This window comes from Polypterus senegalus, chromosome 11 (assembly GCF_016835505.1).
Source record: "Polypterus senegalus isolate Bchr_013 chromosome 11, ASM1683550v1, whole genome shotgun sequence".
Taxonomy (NCBI): domain Eukaryota; kingdom Metazoa; phylum Chordata; class Cladistia; order Polypteriformes; family Polypteridae; genus Polypterus; species Polypterus senegalus.
The window spans coordinates 160,982,100-161,004,377 of record NC_053164.1 but is presented as its reverse complement, the minus strand read 5'-3'; the positions used below and the strand labels follow the sequence as shown (position 1 = coordinate 161,004,377).

Below are 22,278 nucleotides of genomic sequence, written 5' to 3'. Positions count from 1 at the left end.
AAATCTTAGTTTATAGTGTTTGTAAGAAACTTGTTTATGTACCTCTAAAAGCAAATTATTAAATACAAAGTACTTAAGAAGCCATATTAAATGCCTTTTTGAGAACCTGTTTATTAAAACAATAGAAAAAACATTTAATGGAAACCAGATCAAAAATCATAAAAAAAACAAATTCATATGATGTTTGCCTAAAAATCCATAAAGTGTCCTGGAAAAGATTCTTAAAAAATAGGAATGGAGGGTAAAAAAGAAGGGTCATATAAATCATAATTTTCATAAACAAAAACATTATTTTAAAATGAGATACACAAAAGCACTTAACTAATTCAAGACAGAAATTTTAGTGGAAAATAAAAAATTCATGGAAAACATTATGATCAATCTAGTTTGCATACATATTTAAATATCTGTAAAACCAAAAAGTAAAAAAAGACAATAACAACTGATTCATTGTAACAAAATTTGCTGTATAAATATTTAAAAGTACATGCATGCTTAGACAATGCCAATTGTGTATATCACGCCTTTGTGTCTATATGAAAGTCTAACACTGCATGCCACTTTGTCTGGAGGTTAAGTGCATACAGTGCATCGCTGTTATTTTTTATGTTGTGCCTCTTTAATACTTAATTCACAATGCAACAAACTGTGTACTTCTGGCAGAACTCAACAACTTCAGTGTTTAGTAGCTTGTCTAAAATGTTAAGCACCTGCAATGAGAGTATTCCAACAACTGGACACAATTTAAAGGCTCCCCTTTAAGGTTATTAGTTTATCATCTACTTTTTAAGGAGCAAGCATTAATTGTACAATAATTGCAGATATAAAAATGTTGTTTTTGATTTCCGACAATAATCATATTAGAAGGAAATATGAGAAGTGTTTTAAAACAAATTATACTTTTGTCCATTTAATATGGTGTGGAATACAAACACTCTATTCACAGGGCCAAGATGACACCAGCTATACAAACTTTGCCATCAAGAATGCACGCCTGCAGACTACTGGCATTCAAAGAGTGGCTGCTCTCTGCTGGTTTACCCAAATATCTGAGGAAAAACTGCTAGGAATTGCCTTGTTAACAAACATCTCCCCCACCCTACTCCCCCAGAAATGCAATTTTTTACATATTTAACATTTTTACTCAATTTGCTGTGTGCATAATAATTAGCCACCATTAAAGAATTGTACTATTTTTTTCACAGAGGAATTTGCTTTAAACACATTCTGAACACTGGACCTAGATTTATTCTGTAAATCCAAAATGGATTTAAATAGTATAATTTCATATGGATTAATTAATGTTTTAGTCTAAAAAGTTAAAAATGAATATATATCCAACCAAAATTCATTGTTGTACTCTTACTTTAGGAATGCGCTGAGGAGAGTGAGAATCATTTAAACCTTTCATTCTCTAGTTTTTCCTTAATTTGTACATTGATTTCAAAGTATTTATGATTTCTTATTTACTGTTCTCCTTTTCACTTTATTAGTAGAAAGCTGATCAAAAAAAGCCACTCATTTTTCATTTTGCCTTCTTTAATATTGGGATTTGCCTCCTATTTAATACATTCATTTCAGTTATGTCTTAATCATTTGCATATATGTTTTCTACAATTATTTTTAAATGAAAAATAAATCTAATAGCTGGACACTGAACAGAATGCCAAAATCCCCAAAGTACTTTGCAATGTGAACCAAAGACATAGGCATATTAATAAATTAATATACTAATATATTTCAGATTAAATTTTTCATTTTGACGATTTCTGTTTGTGCTTATTGTTTTGAACAGCTGTCTAAAAGTACATATATTGATGTTTACATTTGTCAGGTCCTCATGTGTAGTGAGGACACTAAGCTGTAATTCTTGGTCCTGTGTAAATATGCTTCCACTTTGCTCACAGTGCACTCTTAAAATTAAAGGTGCCAGAGTGGTTCTTCAAAGCAATGTCATAGGGGAACCATCCACATGGATGTTCTAGATAAGAACCTTATGGCTCCATAAACAGCATGAACAGATAACAGATTTGTAAAATACCAGTGATTTCATTATTTTAAAAGGACAGTTGTTTTAAGGAATAACACGGAGTAAGTTAAGGTCTTCCTGTTTTGTCAGTTCCCTGCTGGGTCACCTACTAGACATTAAAAATTTCAGTTTTGACCACTGTGGACTTGACCCAGACACAGACAGGCGGACATGTTGTTCTTCAACCACCACACGTTTATTATTTACACTATTTACAATATTATGGTCACTCAGACCCAGTTCCATGCACAAAACACAGTCCTGGCCTCACAAACGCCTTTCTTCTCGGGCCGCCTCCACACCTCTCTCGTGCCTTGTCCTTCTTCGACCCGACTCCAGCTCTGAATGAAGGGAGACAGCCCCTTTTATATCCTCCCGGATGAGCTCCAGGTGATTCCCGACCACTTCTTTGTTGGCCACGCCCCAGCAGCTCACCGGGTGTCCTCCTTAATCTTCCCCCCAGCACTTCCTGGTGTGGCGGAAGTGCTGAGGTAATAGGTCCCCAAGGCATTGGGGCGCCTCCTGGCGGTGACCATGGGCCCCTGCAGCATGGGGCTTCCATGCCCTCAACCCGTGGCCCCCAAAGCAACCAGGATGGCAGCCCCCACGTGATCCAGGGTGGGCGCAAACCCACATCCGGTCCCTCATGGCGTCCTGGCCGGGTCGTTGCCCCTGGCATCCCTGACACCACATATTAGGAACCTTTTCAAAGCCCTCCAAACCAGTTGCATATGCAAGGAACCCTTCACAGAATGAAATGGTTCTTTGTCAAGCAATTGTTCAATGAGGAACCACACAAACCAGTAAAGAACCATTACAGAACCAATATTTTAAAGAGGAGGCTTAATTTTAGATTGTTGAGTTTCATTCAAGTCTATTTGGTATTGACTTCAATGAAAAGCGCAAAGTCTTTGAGCATGAAGGAACTTCTGAAGTTCTAAAACTAATGGTGAGATTTTTAATTTTGTACTATTTCTATAGCATAATTAACAGCCTGACGTTAGATAAATAATATTTTTAAGTTTATCCAGGCAGGAACTAAATTTGAGCATTATTTTTAAAGTATACGGTATATATTACAAATAATGTAAAAAAATTAAAAACAATGTCATTTCATTTAGTATAATCCAAACTGTAAATAGCTGAAAAAGCAAATGAAACATACATGAACAAACTATGAACTCAGATTCTTGGAGTAAATGGCTTAACGTGTATATATACAGTATATATGAAATATCTGAGCAAGGAGTGGTCTTTGGTATTATATGGTACTGACATAAGTGTTTTAAATATGTTCTAATTATATTTTCTTCCCAGGAGAATGTTTTGTCACTGGACAATCTCATTATAAGAGTTTTGACAACAAGTTCTTTACTTTTGGTGGAATCTGCCACTATTTGTTTGCTAAAGACTGCTGGGAAAATACATTTGCTGCCATCATAGAAACAGTGCAGGTACTGATTATAATTATTAATTTTAATTGTTGATTTACAACAGTTAAATGCTGCTAGTCATTTTTCTTAATTATTATGGGTTACTTCACATGCTGTGGTGGGCTGGCACCCTGCCCGGGGTTTGTTTCCCGCCTTGTGCCCTGTGTAGGCTGGGATTGGCTCCGGCAGACCCCCGTGACCCTGTAGTTAGGATATAGTGGGTTAGATGATGGATGGATGGATTTCACATATGTTAGGAGAATTTCTTTACTTTTCAAATAACCTTCAAGCCAGTCTAAACAAAATAAAACAATGCACATTAGGGATATTATTCATTGTGTAGCTACTCATAAAGCCCATAAAGATTATACAGGAGCTAACATACTACCTAACTTCTTTTCCTGTCTTTGTTTTTTAAAGCCTTGTTCATGTTTGGGCACAGTGCTATCAGCATTGAAGGGATTCTTGGTGTTGTCAAACTGCCCTAGCTTGATGTGGGAAATGTTCTTTTCAAAATTCTTTTAGCAACAAAGTTTACTTATGTTGCTGTGTGTTTCTATTTCAAGGAAATACTTCAATTTTGCAGACTTTACCAAAACACATTGTAGAATGTCTGTTAAATAAAGTAACTTAAATCCATTAACTGTGTATTTATTTTTCTGAATACACTAAACTGAATTTGATGCTTTTCCTGGCAGTTTCAGATACAAGGCAGGAGCCATTTGGGGAACTGCACCTGTGATTTACATGTTACACACAATCTCACCCTTACTGTCACAATTTAAAGCTTTAATATTTTAGTGGAAAACTAGAGTACTTCAATGCAGATGCAGGCGGACATGGGGAGAACATGCAAAGTCCAGACAGGTTGTGGCCTGGTTGGGACTTTGACTCATTCACCTGGTACTGTTAGGCATCAATGGTAATATTGTTATGCTTAATATTGTTAATTAATCAGGTTGCATGCTTTGCCATCAGAAGTGCATATGAAACTAAAATCTATACTATATTTATACTGTATATAGTGATTTAACGTTTGTGAAACTGCAGTATAGTTATTTACAAATATCTATATGCTTGAGTCAAACAATTTTAAAATTATGTGGAACAAAACTTTATTTTTGCTGTTACAGGGATTCTGGGAAATAATTTGTATAGATTTAGCCTCCTAAAAAGAATGCCAAAACAATTATTTAAAGTTTTTACTGGGTTGCTTCTTGATAAATCTATTTCCTGTGCTACAAACATAGTGGCCTAGAACTGAAGTATTATGTATGCATTTTATTATTTATGAAATAAGTGTCTAAAAGAAGACAAGCCCCCCACACCTTGTTTAAAAAAAATAAGGATTTAATATATAATGTAGGCGTGTTAGCAACAATTAAAAGAAGTAACCAAAACTCATTGTATAAGTCAGTTTTCTACAACTCAGTTATTATATATCACCAGGTTAAGACCCATGTTAGTGGAAGCTAGCACGGAGCCATCTAAAGTCTTTTTCTCCATTTTGGTATCACAGTATCGCAGGGTTGTCCAAGACACAGATGTTAGGATCCTCTTCAGTTAGACAAACATTTAAAGAACATAAAGTTGATATATTAATTGTGAAAAAGATACATAAGTAAAATCATCTATTACAAAAAACATTTTTATGAAATTTATTTTATGAATTGCTTTACATTGCCTTAGAATTGACAAATATGTTACATTTAATTGCAGTTTTTATTTCTAGATGACTGTTTTTATTTAATAATGGGAATTTTCCAAGCGGAACATTTCTGAATGTCTGTTTTAATGCCAGCACCATTTTTCATTAGGTATATCATAAGGATTAAATTAATGACTGAAAAATACAATTGGCAACAAAGTAGGTAATTCAGCCACCTTATAATGTATTTTCGCCAATTGTCCAGATATAGGAACGAGCTTCTCCTAAAGATTCAAATTTTTTACCACAGGATCGACAGGCTGAATCTATTCCTATGGATTAATCCCTTGCAGTTGATTGCTCTTCCTGGATTGTAAGATTGCTAGTACTGCTTACATTCCGTCTGGCAAAGATGTGGAAGCACTTAGGAGTTGGCATAGTTCTACAGAAAGAATAGAAGGACTCAAAAACTTTAGTGAACAAAATCATTCATGTATTATTGTTCATACCTATTACTTTCAAAACACAGTTCTTCCTCTGCTGAACTTCTTGAGAATCTACCCCCTCCCCAGGATAATTTAGTCAGAGACTGATAAACCTGGCTCTCTAAATGCCAAGGCTGAGCTGAATAATACACTATAGTCTCTGAGGACTGGTACAGCTCCTGGCCTGGACTGGCTGCCACCTGACATTTTACCTGGTTTTTGGAGCCAGCTGCAACATATCTGCCAATATTAAACACTGCTGTCATCCTAAACAAACTGAAACCTCATTACATTAAGTAAATTAATTACTCAATTTCTAAAGCAGGTAACACTGCATAAGGAGTGTGCCAATTACTGCTGAATTTCCATGATTTCACTTGTTTCTAAAACTACCTGCAGTCTGTTTTTCACAAACTGATCAACCCTGACCACACCAGTTATTGTTCAACAAGCTATAGACAGTGTTCAAAGTCTTTAACATATGTTAGACATTGCTCCAGCTCTGTTTATGTCCACCTCTATTCAAAGGCGTTTAATCAGATTTCCTCAGGCAGGTCAGGCACTCCATGAGATGTAGAACAAATTTCATTAATGTAATAGACATTATAATCGTTACCCATGGTGATTGTCCTTACTAATTAAAGTTTCTCTTGCCCCTTTCAGATTTGTAAAGGTGCCAGGCAAAGATGCTCCCTTTCCACACTGTTTTTCAGTCTTTCACTAAAGCCTTTAGCCATTGCCTTGAGGGCTCATACATTGGCTACAGTCACAAAATATGTCTATATACAGATGACATTTTATGACAGATATTGTTATTATAATTGGTTCATCAGTAATCTTTCAATTTGTGGCTTGAAAGAGTCTCTGAATCTACTAAGTGCAAGAGCCAATGGCCCTATAGGGTTTGCAAAATAGAAAGGTGACTGTGTAGCATGGCCGATATCTTTAATAATACTGATTGCCTTTCCAAGTAACTGTTCTATTTGTACTGAGTAGAATGGATGCTGTTAATATTTTGTGCTGCCTTCACCACTCACCACAGATCTTTATGATCTTGAGTAGAACAGGTGTTATACCACAATAGGATGCAGCTAGTGAGGATGTCCTCTACTGTGTACCTGAAGAAGTTAGTGACAACAGATGGAAAAAGGCAAGTTTTTGTCAGAGGAGGCAGATACAGTGGTGGGCATTCTTAAAAAGGAACCAAAATTTGTTGTGCCCACCTTCAGTTCATCACTGATTGTCAATCCTCAAAGCTGAAAGCTGCTTACCCTCCCAAATGCATCCACCCAGATACAGATGTCAGTGTGGTCTACCTTCTGCTTGATGAAGTCAAATGACCTGTTCCTTGAATTTAGTAACATTAGGCATCAGTGTGTTGTCCTGGCACCAGCAGGTAAACCTCTTCTCTGTAAACTGTTCCATAATTGTTGGTGATCATACCTATATGCTGGCTTTATCAGAAAATTAAGGAAAGAATCGAATGTGTGGCTGGCCATACAGTCAAAGGTAAATAAGGAGCACAGAAGGGAGGCAAGCACACTACCCTGTGCAGTGTCTGTGTTGAGGGTCAGCATTGAGGATATGATCTTAAATTATAAGCACATAAATCCACGTAACTAACAATTGGGCTAAATCTTTTTTTCATTTACTCAAATTTATGCAAAAAATGTTATTTTCACATATACTATGGTAGTTAATATACTGAATAATTTGGTAATCATAAAATGCATTTTCTTTTTCTTTAGTGTGCTGATGACAGGGATGCGATTTGTGCAAAGTCTGTCACTTTACGCTTCCAAGAAACTGCTAATATAACAATCAAAATGAAGCACGGAGGAGGGGTGTCTGTGGGAGGCATGGATATTCAGACTCCTTTAATTCAAGGTACATTTTTTTAATCAGCTGTTTAATCTTTTCATGTTCAAATTCCTGTCATTTATTGAGTTTTGGATTTAAATAAGTTAAATGTTCATTTATGTTTTAAAGATTTACAAGCTTAATGGACCCCAGGATTGAAATCAAGCAATTATTATATATAAATTAGTTCTAATTTGTCAGTAAATTTAAAAAAAAATACTGCATTTTATAAACTTCTCCCCTGATTTCTCAATTAAAGAGAATATAAAAGGAAATTCTACAGTATGTCCTCTCCCTATTCTATTAACTTTATCCAGCTACTGTAGTTATACCCTATAAAGGTTATTGGCAGTGCTAATTTTATTGACTCCATAGGACCTACTATAAAATTTACCCATATAGCAGCAATATATTATTGCATGTATTTCTTTCAGATTTAAAAAAATGTGATTCAGAACTATTATTTATTATCAACTGCTAACCATTTTTTTTCAACTTTATATAGGTATAGGAATTGCTTACTACAAGGTACAAATAACACAATTAGAAACTTGCTAACAACTTGAAGCTTCACAATACATAAAATGTTAATTTCATTACATATCATATGATCATAGAATATTTAATAAAAAGCATGAAGAAATTTGCATCACCTAAAATCTGAAAATAGTACTCTCATATGCACTATTTGCATTGAAAATTCTATTATGTAGTGAGAGTGTATAGAGCACTTCACGCAGCAATTGAAGAATTAATTGAACAGATATGAATTTTTAAGCTTTAAGTAATACATTTAAAGAATATCACCTTTGAAAATAAAATATGTATTTAAATATTCCTGACATTAAAAGTTTAGGTAAAGGTTCTCCCCAGAAGGAAAATTGTTTACATCAGAGATACAAAACTGTTATTCCATAGGTACAATACCATAAATCAAGAAACAAGATATAATACACATTGTTAAAATCAAAGCACTTCTTAGATGTCTATCAATCCAACTCCAATTATTCAGGGCTGTGTCCATGAGCTACCCTTAGAATCCATCCGAACAATCACTGTGCAGAAGGCAAGAACAATAGCTACAGAGGCACTAATAGTTCTTTAATTTTACAAGGCCCAGCAGCTTGTGTACTGTAGCTTCATTCCTTGGTAATTTTTTACAGTTCCAAATGGCATCTTTCAGCTAGATTTTTTGTATGAACCTTTCCAGAAGGCTTCACATCTTGTGAATTGACTTAATCTAAGGAAAAGGCCATTAAATGCTGACTTATTTTCTTTCCTTGATGAATACCACCACTATTTTTTAGTAAGCAGCTCTTTCCACTAACAATGCAATTTAAATAATTTGCTGAATCCTTGATTCTTCTTTTTTGTTTTCTGTTACTGTCCTCTGGAAATAAATTTTGCAGTCTTTCATACACTTTATATAAAGTAAATTCTATCCTTGTGTATATTTATCTTAGGGTATTTTACTACATCCTATTCAGTGTAATTTTTAATTGGAAATAAATTTACGGGAACAAAGAGAATTAATGTATAATTAAGCATGATTTTCTCTCTTTCTGAATATACATATATATATATATATGAATATATATATATATATATATATAGATATGTATATATATATATATATATATATATATATATATATATATATATATATATATATATATATATATATATATATATATACACACTGTGCTTAGTGTCTGTGCTTTGAATGACAGGGCCACTTCGCATTCTAAGAACTACAATGTCTTCAATAAGGCTTACATACAATGAGGACATCATGATGGACTGGGATGGACGTGGGAAGCTGTTACTTAAGGTAACTTTAATTTATTTTCATGTAGCCCAAAAAAAATACTTTATCCTAAAGAAGTTACAAATAATTTAATTTAGTCTAGACTGTTGCTAAAATGCCTTCAAATAAATTTGCAAAAAGTATCTGGAAAACAAAGAAAAAGTGTTAAGTTTCAATCTTTTTTCATTTAATTTTTCACTCTTGCTTTAGTCACCTGTGCTATAGGATAATTCATCCAAACGGTAAGATCACACTCTTAAGAATACAGAAAATAGCAAAAATTTTTTATAGTAGCACTACCACTGGACCACCATGCTATCCAGTTTTTGTTAAATGCAAAATAATGTTATTCAGTTAATCCTTTTTCGAAAGATCCCTTGTTGTAGCACTTTCTTTTACTATATATTACTATATAGTATAAAGGAACAGGTTATTCAGTTTTTTTGTCCCCTTAGTGACTGTGTTACTGCCTTATTTCAATCAATCAAGTACAAATGAAATTGTACTCGATAAACGGCTAACGTTCTTTGACAAAGCTTTATGCAAATACTATAGCATGAGCTGAAAGACAGCAGCATAGGCATACAGTGGAAGAAAATGACTTGATTTTAAAATCATAGTGTGTCCAAAGCAGTTTTTCTTGGTATCAGAAAAGGCACAGTTAATAAGTCAATGTAGTTTTATTCCAAGGTATGCACAAATCTTAATTGGGGAAAGAATTGATTAAAAAGAAAAAACATGAAAAGAGACTTCACACCATTGAACATCTTCATTTTCAGTCCATGCAGTACACCCCGAATAGAAATATTTTCTCAGACTTTGGATCTTCCTCAGCACCAGATAACAGGCACACCAACTGTGGGATAAAATTTGCATCATTAAAAGATAATAAGGAAGTCTGCCTCTGGGTAAATGTTCCTTATCTAGAATTACATCAGGCTTGATAGTTCATTTGTTGCATTATTGGTCAGCCATACTGTTTTACTCAACAATAGTAAACACAATAGGTTTATAACCAAAAACATATGAAAATGGTGAAACCCCTATTGAAAAAAACATATGTTTTCACTATGTTCTGCTCATGGTTAGGATATCATTTGTGTTAGGCTAAGTGCAAAGGCTGTGGGAAAAAGAAAAGATAGTTACAGCCGTTCAGCCTATCACGGACTGAGAAAAAAGCTGTAGGAGAAACAAAGTTTTCGTTTACTACTGTTCCATCCCAGGTTAATACGGTGATTGAGGACAAGGTTGCTCAAAGGCTGGATGGACCTCGAAAAGGACCCCAAAAGCAACCACATCTGAAGCAGTCTTCCAGGCACACAAGCGTACGTGAGGGGAGGTTTAAACAGGGTGACCATCACCTGAGTAGAAACTGGTGTTTTGGTGTACATCCCAGTGTAACAGTTTGTAGGGGAACCATGGGCAATGTAAATGCAGATTGGATAGACAAAAGAACTCGCAGGTGCCTCATGTATAAACTGTGCGTATGCCCAAAAATGTTGCATACGCCCATTTCTATGCTCACATCACAATGTATAAAAACTAAACTTGGCATAAAGCCATGTACATTCTCACGCCAGCTCAATCCATTGCTTGGTTTTCCAAACTGGTGGGACCCAGCATCAAAGTAGTGCTACTGTTCCTGTGTGGTTTACCTTTCTTTTTTAGACACACATCCATGACGCGGCTTTATCAAATACAATAAAATGAACTGAATATTGTTTATTAGTTTAAGGCATCTGATTGTATTTAACCTGTAACAAAATAATGGTCCATGGAATGACCAAATTATTCGAAATACCATAGCTGCTTTAGTGTTGTTTGTCTCAGTTTAACCCACTGTATTTGAGTGTGGAATCACAGCTCTACAGCACCTGCTCAGAAAGAAGATTAAATTATTAAAAAGCACATAGTGATTCACACACAGAGTACGTAGAAGAACACACAGAATACAAAGCATTTATTGTGCTGTTTTAGTAACGATGGGATTTGAGAAACTAGTAAATTAAACGTCTTTAAGATGTAGTTAATGATGTTCTATTTTAATTGCATAATAAACTATGTGATTAAATTGGAAATTTCGAGATTAAAGTTGACATTTTAATCTTTTTTTCCACTGTGTCCCTATTTTTTTCTTTTCTCTCTCTACCCTAGTATGTTACCATATGGCACTCAGATGGTGTGCTACGACTCTCCATTTCATGGGTACTTTGATATCTGACCACTTTTATTTTATTTCGGGCACTATGCGACTTTCTGAACTTGAACTTTCGAGTTTATCTGCCTCTCTATGTCACTTGATCAACTTCCTTTTATTGTTTATACCACTGCTTAAACCAGCACATAAAACGTTTTTCCTTGCTTCCACTTGGTATTCTCTAAAATTCTTCTTTTTTCCCTGTGCTTTTGCCATTGTCTTTTAACAGAACGCTGAACTTAAGGGGATATTTATATTAATTTGCATATTTAAAGAGGCATAATTCTGGGAGGAGTCAGGGTGAGGTGGCTGGCACATGCATGTTTATTACATTTAATGTGAACTGGCATTCATGTAGTGGAAGAACGTGGGAGTTGGCATACGCACAGATTTATGAATATGTATTCTTTGTGCATATTAACATCTGTTTTTGTCTGTACACCATGTTATTAGTGTGAATTCTATGAATGGCGTTATACATGAGGCCCCAGGTCTTCAAGCTGAGGTACACTTTTGTGCTACCGGTAGTAAAGTTGTGTATTCATCATTGTACATAGTAGTTGTTAAGATAAGAGTCAATCCCTGTAATTTCTTGGTATAAATCTGTGTTTGAAAGGTACCCATTTATTTTCTTTCTATATTGTCCTTGTACACCATTTTTTATTTTTATTTTTTGATTTTCATTACTTTTTTGCTGGAAGAAGTGCCTTTTTATTGTTTGTCAACACTTTTAAATCGGAGCCACTACAAGTATTATATATAATATCTTATATACTGTATCTTGTATATTGTTTTATTAGTGTCTTTGCATTAGACTCTATAACTATTTTTGTGATACATTTGTTTTGTAAGTAAGATTGGTATGACTGGAATAAAAAAGAATCCTGTTTTTTTAATAGTCTTTTTTGTTTGGTTGGTGGCTCACTTACCTAATTTGCTTGTTGTTTGGTTACGTCTACTGGCACCCAGAGTCCAGAATTGTGCAATTAATTACATATTTTGCACAGGCTGAGTAACAAAAAAAATTTTGTTGTGAAAATAAAAAAAAAAATCAGTCTTAAACCATCTAAGGATTTAAATGCAGGACATCATCAATATAATATGGTAGTGGCCAAAGGTTTTGGCAGTGACACAAATGTGTTTTGCAAAATTTGTGCCTTCAGTTTTTGTGGTGGCAATTCTGTTTTTATATTATTGTGCACATATTAATTCATTGCTGTTATTAGCAGAAAAAGTTAACTTTACCACAAAAACCCATTTTCACTTACTTTGACCCTGGCACAAAATCATCAGCTAAAAGTGTTCAGCAAGTGCCAGGGCCGTCTTTTCTTGAGGAGTCAGCTACACAATTGTGTTGCCACTAGAGCAGAGCTTGCTCAGTATTGGCAGCAGGTGGGTGTGTGTGCATCTGCATGCACAGTAAGGTGAAGACCTTTAGACAATTAATTTGTGTCAGGAAGGGCAGCAAAGAAGTCACTTTTTTCCAAGAAAAACATCAAGAACAGACTGAAATTCTGCAGGAAGTACAAGAATTGGACAGCAGAAGACTGGTGCAAAGTTATTTTTTGGATGAATCCTCCTTCTGACTGTTTGGGACATCTGGGAAAATAGATTGTACAGAGAAGGAAAAGGTCAAAGCTACCATTAGTCCTGTGTTGTGCCAACAATTAAGCATTCTGGGCAATCCACGTGTGATCAACTCCAAGCACTAAAAATGCAAGAATGGATCACCATCAGTTAGGATTTGGCCCACAAGGTGATATCCAGCATGCCAAAGCAAATTGCAGAAGTTAGGGAGAAGAAAGAACTATAAATATTGACTCTTTACATAAATTTGATGTTTTTGACAATAAAAGCCTTTGAAACTTATGAAATGTTTAAAATTCTTCTTCAGTATACCATAGAATCATGTAAAAAATAATAATAATCTGAAAATACTGAAGGAGCAATGTTTGCAAAACACAACATTTGTGTCACTGCCAAAACTTTTGGCCACTACTGTATTTATTCCTGAATTAGATGAAATTAATATCTTTTAATACAGATCATAGGGCAGTGAAAACTGAATGTTGATTTTCAGCATTTCTTGTAAAGGATAGCCATGACTTCTTTGACTTTCAATGGGGCAGTTCTTGTCCTCATGTTGAACAATGGCAAATACAGACTCCAAAGGGTAGAAGTAAGCCTAAGTATGTGATGGCTGCACTAATATAGCAATGAAACACACCTGAGTAATCATAAACAGTTGCAATGCCATGTATAAAAAGTGTACTTTCTAAATTTACGCAAATACCCCTAAATTAATGTCTGCAATATGCACTTTAATCACATCTGTTTGATTTGTAATTTTAAACTGTGGAACAGAGAGGTAAATCAAGGAAAACTGTCATTGTCCCAAACATTATGGAGGGCAATGTACGTCTGTTACTTCAATGAGCCTTTGTGCTCAACTTGTCATCTCATCTAACATATCCAATAAACCAATTGTGCCCCGCTGTCTATCCCATGCCAGTCTTAAGTGAGCTTCCCTCTCAAAGCCTCACTATGCAATCCACACACTGATCTTTCTATGCTGAGCAAGAGCACAATAATTCTTAGTTCTTTTCTGAAAACAATAAACTTGTCCTGCTATATTTTCCCACTGATTGCACAAACTCCTATCTGATTATTTTCAAGAATAACACAATGTTTGTCTTGCCTAGGAGCTTTCCTGGCAACTCCACCAGAAAGATGGGGGAAGGGGGGCTGGTTTAGGTGGTACTCACACATTGCTTTTCTTTTGTGCTATTTCCTTTCATCAAGTGGTAACTATTCTTTTATTTGGAACTATGCCAAACACCAAATCATTCCATTTATTTTTCCTTGTCTTACTTAAACAAAAGCCCTTAACTTTTATTGTGCTGTTTAGTTTTTCTAACGCCTTCTTAAAGCAACTTTGACCTCAACAATTTTTCAGTTGATGAGAGGTGCAAGGGATCTAATCTGCTTCTTTCTTTCTTTCTTTCTTTCTTTCTTTCTTTCTTTCTTTCTTTCAAAAATGACTACTTTAAAGAACCATGTATTTCTTTGCGTTATGATGCCAATGTTTAGAAAATGTGTTCCCTTTCTTTTGATAAACATCAGATTGAGATCCCTCACAATATTCTATTACTATCATCTGCTCACTGATGGCTGTCTAGGTTTTCATGATTCAAATTAATTTGCAGTTTCTTTTTATTTTACAGAATGTTAAAAGGCATTCTATATTTTTTGGTCTACAATAACAATTTTAAAAGATTCTCTACATTTTAAGTAATAAACCAAATAAAATTACTAAAAGGGGGTCATTTTAGAATAAGGTTCAGTCTTTGCTGTATGAATTTAGAGCAATGCAAAGCGCTGCCACATTTCCATTACCCTGTATTTCACAAAATTTCCAAAATAAAAAATATTAAATTATATTTGAAATCAGTCTTAATATATTTACAATAACTTCTTTTCATCCTTAAAAGGGAATACCTAGTCAGGTTCATAACTTTTGAATTCAATTGAAATAAATATTTCCCTTTATTGTCACCCCACAAAGCAGACCAATTATTGAAAATAATCTTTTAGTTACACTTTTATTCTAATCCACAAGTAATTTTCTATCTTCTTGTTTTTTGAGTATTAGATTTGACATTTTGTTACACTGAACTGTTTTGTGAACTTGTGAAATATGCTTTACAGAATACTCTTTACAAACTTGAATACTGTATTCTGCCGTGATATCAATACTCCTCGTAATACACATAGAATGACTAAGCAAAGCTAAGAGATATGTGAACTCTTTTCACAGCTCAGCCCAGTATATGCTGGAAAAACATGTGGCCTTTGTGGAAACTACAATGGCAATCAAAGAGATGACTTCACTACCCCTGCAGGACTAAATGAGGCTCGCGTGGAGAATTTTGGGAATTCCTGGAAGATTAATGGTGAATGTGAAGATATCCTGAAGCAAGACAACGACCCGTGCATTCTTAATCCTAAAAGAGGTAGGTCTGCAGATAAATACAAAGGTAGAAAAATGGCCAAACGATGAGGTTCAGGAATGTACCTTATGCCTTTAAAACCCATGTTTGTATAAATACTAATGATTCTGAAATTTGTTGTGAATTTTGAAAACTGTTTTAATTTTTTCATAAGCTATTTATAGCATTGTAATGCATGTTATCTAATGTACATTTAACAACCCATTGGTTGTAATTCAGTAATAATAAATACATTTCAAAATTGATAAATGAGCTAGGAAAACAAGTCCTAGTCACAGAACAAGTCCACAAAAGTTTTTTATGTGTTTGTTGATTGATAGATAGATATGCACACACATACACACTCTGGTCTGATCACACACCAGGATGACTAAAAAGAAATGAAACTTCTAACTTGGCTGTCACATTCACAAGAAGACATTATGCGGAAGTGTTGCTATTGGCAAAAAGGTATGGTGTAAGATCACTGCCAAAAATAATAATAATTTAAGTCAAATTTACATTTTACACGTGTCAATTACGTTTGCGCTTCTGAAAATTATGAGTACAATTCTCAGGCGTGAACAAACCGTCAAAAATACATCACTGGATACACAAGGCATTCCCTATCGAAGAAGAAACAATTGATTTTTGTTACTTTGTATGAAGCACAAAGGTGGAACAATGGAGTTATTTTTGACAGTGATCCTACTCCATATATATGGGCCAACGCTTTGGTTGTCGGTTCAATTGCTGCCTCGGCGTTGCGTGTTTGTGATCTAACTGGAGGTCTCGGTGAACAGCGTTTTCCTTAGCAGCATCCTTCTATGTAAAAGCGGTCGGGTGTCCTTCCATCCCGTGAGTGCTATGCAGGCGCGGAGTTTCACACACGCCCCGTCCATTTTTGAAATGCACGATGGGATTTGTAGTTTCGTTTTTTTTCCAGGTAAAAGATGATTTTCTACTCCACACTGTGCGATATCTTCTTCTTCTTTCTTACTATATAAAAGCGGTCGGGATTGTCCTTCCGTCCCGTGAGTGGAAAGCATAGCGATATTCCGCTTATCACAGATTTACTACTTCGACATTATGTGGGCAGAGTTCTGGTGCTCCCATCGTTCCCTTCCTTTTGTGCGTGATGTGCTGGAAAAATAGACAAAATTATGTCTCTGGAAATAATTAATGTTGATGGAGTACAAATGCCTCACCGCATAGTAAATATCAGGGGGGTTCAAAAGGGCGACCTCAATATAGAAAAAAAGTTTAAATTTCATCACCAAAATAACAGAAACTATGAGTATTAGAGTAATACCGCTCAAATGCAATATAACCAAATTAATGAGTTTGTATAAAATATCAAATTGATCTACATATTGAATTGCCTTAAGAAGTGGTCAACTTGAAAGTCGGTCGCCTAAAAAGGCGGGTCGGCATAGTTTAATGAACATTTAATGAACCCTGCAAAATGCTCTGTCTGTCCAATAAAAACTCTGGAGAAGAATAACATTTGATTTTCAAACCTGAGTTGCTTTTCAATTGGCCCGTTTGAATTTGGGGCATATCAGTCAGTGCCTACTCCACTAGACAGGCACCGTACTGCCCCTAGTTCACTTCACATTTTGCAGCATGTTTTGAACCTGTTGACTGCATTCTTTAATTAAAACAGCATATACGTTCCATTCTTCTTTTATTTTCTGGTTGGTAACACCAAAGGCTATGCATAGGTGGCTTATTAAAAAGCAGACATCTTCAACCTCTGTCCCTCCGCAAACTGCTGGCTCCACGGTTGAGCCCAGCACTGCTGCTACCAACATGGAGCACAGCGCACCCACATCGGGAACTGAAACTCCAAAAGATGTAGATAAGCCTACATAATCCTCTAGCTCTGCGCTCGTGTCGGGTACTCCAAACCTCTGCCTTCAACAAAATATACAGTCCGGTCTGCCTGACTTAAATATGGATAGTCCATCCCAGCCCAATTTAATTAATTATCCCAAGCGCGCATTCGGAAAGACACTCAGATGTTTTAGTGCAAGCTGGTATCAGTATCGACCATGGCTTGAATATTCTGTGGTCCGTGATGCCAGCTTTTGCTTTGCCTGCCACAAATTTAGTGATTCCAATTTGGATCGCGAGGACATATTCACCAAACTTGGCTACACTAATTGGAAAAAACTCTAGAAAAAGACGGTGGCGGCTACCACAAACACGCGTCTAGTATCCCGCACGTCAGAGACATGTCTGCATGGCAAGAGTATTGGCGCCAGGCAGAGACGGGTGAAAGCAAAGTTTACACAATCAAAAAAGATGCCAAACTTGCAGAAATTGTAAAATACATCCCAGACAATGCAAAATACACATCCAATGTAATTCAAAATAAAATAATTGAGACTCTTGCCAGAATGGTGGTAAAAGATATCAGGACCAAATATGAAAAAGGTGACTCTCCTGGACTTTGCATTAAAAGTAATGATACCAGGGATCGCTGTAACATTGAGAATTTATCTGTGATGATTAGATTTGTCCAGAACTCCATCCCTGAAGAACACCTGATTGGCTTAATTGAACTGAATCAGCTTGATGCTGAATATATTTGTAACCAAATTCTGTCACATCTCTCTGAGCTAGGTTACAGCCTAGACAATTTAGTGTGTCAGTGTTTTGATTGTGCTTATGTCATGTCTGGGGCAAGGGGTGGTGTCCAGGCCTTGTTATAAAACAAAGTTGGTAAGTACATTCCATATGTACACTGCTACAACCACCAGCTCCATTTAGCAGTGACACATACAACGGAATCAGAACCTCTGGCTAAGAAGTTCTCTGACTGGTCAAATTCATTGAACACATTTTGTCACAGACATTATGTTTCACACACATACAATACACCCACACTGAAAAGACTTCTAGAAATGGACCAGTCATTATGATGTCACAAAGTCCATTGTCAACAATGAGAAAGCTATAAGGGGGCTTCTCTTAGAGGTAGCAGAGGCTGACACTGCCCCTTTTGACAATTGCATAGAGGCATGTGGTCTTTTGACCCAATTAAAAAAACAAATTTTTTCAATACAGGAAAATTCCTCCTTCATGTGCTTGGTGTGCTGAAACCAGCCAATGCAATTCTACAGGCACATGCAGTGGATTTATACACTGCTGGGGAGGTGGTGACAGCTTCACTAGCCACACTGAAGGAGATGAGATGCGACTCATTTTGGGAGGAGCATTTCTCTCAGTGTGAAAGTAGGCCTACCAATTCGCTCAAAAGGAAACAGAAAGTTAATTCACAGTTTGATGATAGTATTGTCGTGTCTACGCTTGGATAGGGTGACTTGGATGAACAAATTGCTCCTAATCATAATTTTAAAAGGGCTATGTTCAGCATTCTTGGTAGAGCTCTTGTGGAAAGGAGACAAGATTCATTCAGAGAAATGTTGAATTATTGAGGGCCACATTGCTTCTCATGCCACAATCAGAATTATTTCTTGATCATTCTCTCCTGAAACCACTTCAGGCACTTGCAGGCACAGAGCAAAACAGCATGAGCTTGCAAAATGAAATTGCTGTGGCAAAAGCAATGTTGATCAATAAACTGCCAGCTGATGCTAATCTCTCTGAAGCATGCATTCAGCAGTACAAAGAAGCCTTCCGTATGTTGCATTTGCTATATGTCACAGCACTCATCATTGGTGTGTCTTCAGCTGCATTCAAACGCTCTTTCTCTACTTTGAACTGCATTCTCACTCCACTCCGCTGAACAATGCTGCATTCAAGAAAGAGAAATTTAGTCATTCAGGCACAGGAGAAAAACATCACAGAAAATCTAGACATGAATGAATTTATTTCAGAATTTGCCAAGAGTAACCGCAGACTGCTCCTGTAGATAATATCCAGATTAAACACTGGAAACTGATATCCTAATAACTACAATGAGCCACATTTCTGTTCTGGCTCTCATATGTTGTATACATTTGACTTTATTGATATTTACCTTGTAGATGTAGTTCTATATTTGTTCACAAAAAATAATAATACAAGTTCCATTGTCTCTTTTAATTTTATTGAACAATAGGTTATGATTTATGCCACAATTTTTGCATTTATATGTTATACTAGCAAAATACCCGCACTTCGCAGTGGAGAAGTCGTGTGTTAAAGAAGTCATGAAAAAGAAAAGGAAACATTTTAAAAATAACGTAACATGATTGTCAAAGTAATTGTTTTGTCACTGCTATGAGTTTTGCTGTCATCAAGGATTTGATTATCATTATTCCTTTCAATCAGGTTCGTATTTGGAAGACGTGTTGTGTTCAAGTTACATTCCGTGTTTGTCAACCGTTGTTAAGATAACAGGTTTCATTTATTGAAGTGTTCACTACCCAAATTGCTATGCGAGTATTTAGCGGCAGCGTCTCTATTAAGTTGTGGATTTGCCTGCGAGTATTTAGCGACAGTGTGTCTAGTAATTTGTGGATTTTTCTGCGAGTATTTGGCGGCAGTGTCACAAAGTTGTTTTCGTCTAGCTGCATCAGAAAATGTACCATGACGTCTGACACGCCTCCTTTTTAGTGTTTTCTCACAGCTTGGAATGCTTCTGTCATAATCGGTTTGAGTCTACATATACATATATATATATATATACACATATATTTATATCTCTACATACATATCTACATATATATATACACATATATACATATATCTATATACATATATCTATATACATACTGTATCTACATATATACATATATATATACACACACATATACATATATATATACACATCTATCTACATTATATATAGACACACACATACATACATAAATATATATATATATATATATGTGTGTGTCTGTATGTATGTATGTGTGCATATATAATGTAGATAGGTGTGTGTGTATATATATATATATATATATATATATATATATATATATATATATATACACATACCCACAGGTATGTATGTGTCTATATGTGTTTGTGTGTATATATATATATATATAGCTGATCACCCATTGGCTTTGGTCACTGACTTTAAGGGAAAAAAAAATAAAATGTAGTTTATAAGATATTAAACAGTAAAACATTAACAATTTAAAAAGTAAAGATACATTGAGCACTACTGTAGTGGTTTCGGGTAAGCTACATTTTAAAGACGGTATAACAAAACAGGTAAGAAGTGCTAACAGCAGCTAAAATGTATATGGATCATCTCTCAGTAGTTGATCCCTTTTGAAAGGCGCTACACGACGGCTGTGGTATAGAAATTACATTTTCTATGTGAACATCCAAATTTCTGCCTGTGGTAATGTGCCTTACCGGCATTACCAGCAATTAAAGAAAATTAGTTTTGTGTCCTGTGCAGTGTTAAGAGAGAAAGGCTTTGGTTTGGAATAAAAGGAAAAAAGGTGTAAAGAAAGGAAATTTGCCTTTTTCTTTTATATAGTGTAGAGAGACGTCTTCGCTGACGATATGAGCGCCTTTTGGGAAGCGTCGCCGCGGGTCTCGTGTAGACTGGAGAGATGGCCCTGCCATTAACTGGCCGGGATGGCACTGTCGGTCCTCCACTCCTGTGCGTGTCTTCATAATCCAACCTGACGACCTCATAATCGTATACGTGTAAAAGAAAGTGTGAAGCACCTTAATATTAGTTTGCTGCGGTCTAGAAATGGGATCCGTGTTTGCAGTTGTCTGGGATATAGCTCAGGGGAAGGAGGAAAAAATTAAAAGTGTTTACTTTCACTTAAGGCAGAAACGCAGTCAGCGTCTCAAAGGCCGGGACAGCTACGCGCGCGTGCGCCGGCTGCTCGACTTTTATAGTATTTTTGTAGTGCAGGAGAGGCCACTTTTTGCAGACACGTTCACGTGATCAAAAGTCTCTGTGCTCTTTAGAGGTCTTGCTTGTTCTCAGCGTACTGCGTTCATAGTCAGTTCACGTGAGCTGCTCAGAGTACATGCATCAAAGCTTCTGACCTGTGCCTGTGCTATCTTGTGTGATCTCGTAATGTCCATGGCTTTATTTAATGTTAGCTAAGACCCGGCACTTAAAAGTTTCTCTCTCAGTTTCTCTGAGTTTGTGTCAAACACCACCCTGACCATCTCATCTTCATCTGAATATTTAGTGGCAGAGTGTTTCTATTGGATTGCTGCTGAGGGACGGCCTTATATGGGCAGGCACTCAATTACGTGGGAGGCGTGATGATGCGAGACGCAAGACGTAACTCCTCCTCACACGGCGACAGAGCTGCCCGCTATGGCCATATACAGTATACGAAAGTATGTTCCAGTTATGACCGTTACGCATAGAATTTCGAAATGAAACCTCCCTAACTTTTGTAAGTAAGCTGTAAGGAATGAGCCTGCCAAATTTCAGCCTTCCACCTACATGGGAAGTTGGAGAATTAGTGATGAGTGAGTGAGTGAGTGAGTGAGGAGTCAGTCAGTCAGTCAGTGAGGGCTTTGCCTTTTATTAGTATAGATAAAACTATGTTGTTATTATTATTTGTCCCCCCTACAAAAATGGGGATGGATGGATGGATATTTTTTGCCCCCCAGACAAGTCAAATGCCCACCCACACATTATGTTCTGTTCACACCTCTGATCCACGGGCAATCAGCCCAGGCTGTGACACAAATCTATCATGGGAGATATAGGGAGAACGGGTTAGATGGCATTGGGCTGCACTAGTTTTGAGAAAAAAAAATTTCTTTGTTAAATTGCAGTTGAATTTTGGGTACATGGGTCAAGTGGACTGGCAAATTTGTCATATTCCCATATATCTAAAGAACAGATTTCAATGTAATGTACGACTGGCATTAAACAGGGTTGT

The 22,278-nt window shown here is 36.1% G+C and overlaps 1 protein-coding gene across 1 annotated transcript in view; it reads left to right on the top strand.

Moving 5' to 3' along the window:
- vwf (von Willebrand factor) overlaps positions 1–22,278 on the top strand; it is a 222,640-nt gene that overhangs the window by 44,654 nt on the left and 155,708 nt on the right. Inside the window, exons 11-14 of the mRNA XM_039769977.1 lie at positions 3,347–3,483; positions 7,344–7,482; positions 9,186–9,286; positions 15,277–15,472. Coding sequence (XP_039625911.1) covers positions 3,347–3,483; positions 7,344–7,482; positions 9,186–9,286; positions 15,277–15,472 — 573 coding nt within the window. The remainder of the gene's footprint in view (positions 1–3,346; positions 3,484–7,343; positions 7,483–9,185; positions 9,287–15,276; positions 15,473–22,278) is intronic.